The sequence below is a fragment of the Mastomys coucha genome, chromosome X, assembly GCF_008632895.1.
Source record: "Mastomys coucha isolate ucsf_1 chromosome X, UCSF_Mcou_1, whole genome shotgun sequence".
Classification (NCBI taxonomy): Eukaryota; Metazoa; Chordata; class Mammalia; order Rodentia; family Muridae; genus Mastomys; species Mastomys coucha.
Genome location: NC_045030.1, coordinates 2,032,578 through 2,035,420, shown reverse-complemented (window position 1 = coordinate 2,035,420; position 2,843 = coordinate 2,032,578). Strand labels below are relative to the sequence as shown.

At 51.7% G+C, this 2,843-nt stretch overlaps 1 protein-coding gene across 1 annotated transcript in view; it reads right to left on the bottom strand.

Annotated features, from left to right (window-relative positions):
* The window catches only part of Syp (synaptophysin), a 13,757-nt gene extending 11,825 nt beyond the window's left edge, over positions 1 to 1,932 (bottom strand). Inside the window, exons 1-2 of the mRNA XM_031387404.1 lie at positions 1,789 to 1,932; positions 607 to 672 (exon numbers count right to left, since the gene is read on the bottom strand). Coding sequence (XP_031243264.1) covers positions 607 to 672; positions 1,789 to 1,824 — 102 coding nt within the window. The 5' untranslated portion in view covers positions 1,825 to 1,932. The remainder of the gene's footprint in view (positions 1 to 606; positions 673 to 1,788) is intronic.
* Between the last annotated feature and the right edge of the window lie 911 nt (positions 1,933 to 2,843).

Genomic DNA, 2,843 nt, shown 5'->3' with positions numbered 1-2,843 from the left:
CCTCATCTGTCTCTGCACGCCTGTTTCTTGCCCTGCCTGTCTGTCTGTTCTACTCTGTCTCTCACAAGGTCTCTATGGCTCTCTGGCTCCCTTGTGCCTTATGTCTGTTGCCTTCTGTTTTCTCTTTTGAGATTCCCCTATATTTGTGTGTGCCTCTTTCTCTCCCCTACACATTTTCCTGCTCCGTGAGCAGCTCCTTGGCTCTCATCTCTTGCTCAGCACTGCCATTACTACCATTCCCTGCCTCTCAAACTGTCTCCTTCGCTGTCTCTGGATTTTTCTGGTTTTGCATCTCTTTCAGCAGTCGGCTTCAGGCTCCACCTCTCATCCCTTCCTCCTTTACTTCAAGAGAAGAGGTAGACGTCACGATCTGTCACTTCACAACAGGGGTACCCTCGGCCTTATGTGACGTCATAGCCTTCTGTTCCCTGTCCTTAAATCCCTGGGACCTTACTCTGGAGCCCAATTCCCTTATCTCCTTCCACTCCTGTCACTCTACCCTGCCAGTTCAGTAAGACTCCTCCTGTCACCCCTCTGCTTTTCTGGAGCCCATCACCACCATCTCCCCCCTGTACTTCCCCCACCTATAGCCCGGATCACACTTACCCACTGCAGCACCTTCACGAAGCCAAGGGGCTCCTTGACCACCCGGAACTGACCCCCAGCCACCAGCTGAGGAGAAAAACAGTGGGGAGGGGGAAGGGGTGTGGGGAATAGGGATGGAGGTGAGGGGCCAGGCTGCCAGGCAATGATCCCTGGGGATAGGGCATGTGACCCTCCCGGAGTGGGTGACATATGGAGAGGGAGTGAGGAGGAGAAAAACGACAGTTTGAGGAAGGAGTAAACATGAGGGTCTCAGCAAACCCCCCAGGGTTCAGGAGTGGTGAAGTGTGAGGTGATGAGTCACATGGCAGAGGAGGTTGGGTGTAGAAAATAGATGGGGGTCCAGACTAGTTAGCGAAGGAAGGTCTGAACTGCTTAAAGGTGAGTCAGATAGGAGAAAAGGTTGAGTGGAAGAAGATGGGGTTCATTAGAGTGGGGGAGGGGGCACCAAATGCTGAAGGTGAGTCACAACAGCAGAGGGGAGAGGTCTGCAGTGGTAAAGGTGAGTCAGATGACGGTGGTTGTGTCTGAGGAGATAGGGATGGGGAGGGGTCGCTACCGGTTAGGGAGGAAGCCGATTTTGAGGTGACGAAGAAGAGGGAGATGGCGGAGGTGATCTCTTAAGGTGGGAGAGAGCTGGGCATGGGTTTACTGGACATGCGCTGGGAACGAGGAGGCTGGGGGGTTTTGGAGAAGCAAAATTGGATCGTCCTCCTCTAGATCTGCTCCGGGGGTGAAAGGGTGGTCATCTACCGGGGTGCATTCTTTTTGGGAGGGGCGGGTGCCAACCCTCCCCCACCCCGCCCCCACACCTTCTGTCGCTCTATTTCCTAGCATATCTGCAGCCCCCCGAGTCTTTTTTTTTTCATTCTCCCCTCCCCTTCTTTACCCCTTTGCCCTCTTCTTAGACCCGAGTCCTCCCTTTTCCCCTCCAGGTCGACAGTTCTTTTGGGGCATCTGGAGGCCCCCTCTGCGGCAGTGAGGACAGCCCTCGCTGCGGCAAAGAGCGCACTCCTTCTCTCCACCTCCCTTCTTCCCCCTGCCTGCTGTAGACCCCTTGGCCCCAGCCCCAGCCCCAGCGACCTTATCTCTGCTACCCTCGCCACCACCTCTCAGGGTTCGAGGGCCAAAGCCACCCAGGTTTCTGCAAGCGCCGGGCTCTGTCCATGGTTCTGGAGCGCGTACCTGATTCACCACGTCCATGTCTGCCAGCAGCAGCATCAGCAATGCGGGGGGCGGAAGGTGCCTGGTAGCAAGGGCGGGCGCGGGGAGCGGTGGGGGCGGTGCGCGATCGTCGGAACAGCCCAGTCGGCGGCAGCCCCGCCTCTTGCACCCTGCCTATCTTTTGAGCTAGCGCCTGCGCACCATGGCTCCCCCTACCTCTCGCCAACCCCAGCTCGCCTGCGGCCATTCCATCCCCGAGGCTAGAGACTGTGGGTCTCAGAGCGAAGGGTCCTTTCAGAAAACTGGTAGCTCTGGAGTTAGGAGGACCGCTTAGTTCTACCGGATGACATTTTGCCCACCTGAGTGCTGTTTGTTAAGTGTGTTCTCTCATTTAATCCCTATGTAGCAGTGACTATTAGTCCTGTTTTTACAGATGAGGAAAATGAGTCTCCAGAGAGATTAAGTGACTTGCACAAGGTCACACAGCTAGGTAATGGCAGTGTTCGGAGTCCTTGCAGTTTAAACTTCTCCACAGTTTAAAGACAGTTCAAGGTCTAGAGGGTTCCTTTTGGAAAACCTGCTTTTTAAGCACATCCAAACTCTAACCATCTCATTTTTTCTCTCTTCTTCTTGGTCAAATTATTGCCGACTGTATATTTTACCTTCTGTTTAATCCATGGCCCTCTTTTAAAAATACATGTATTTCTTGTGTGATAGCTCCCTTTCTTTTAACAATACATTTATTTAGCATAGAAAGAGGGAGGGAGGGAAGAGGGGGGCAATACAGTACAGGTGTGGGGATGAGAGGACAATTTGCCAGATAGGTTCTTTCATCTCACTGTGTGGGTACTGATGTCTCTTAATGGACTACCTTCTTTCATGATACTAAAATTAGGCCCAGCAAGCTCAATGATGATTGCCATGTTACAAAATCCAAGGGATAAAATATAGTTGAGATTAAAAACACCATTTTATGCCCCTCTGTTGCTTGAATTTGGAAATATTTGACTGGGTACCATTTATTTATTTATTTATTTATTTATTTATTTATTTATTTTTGGTTTTTTTTTTTTTTT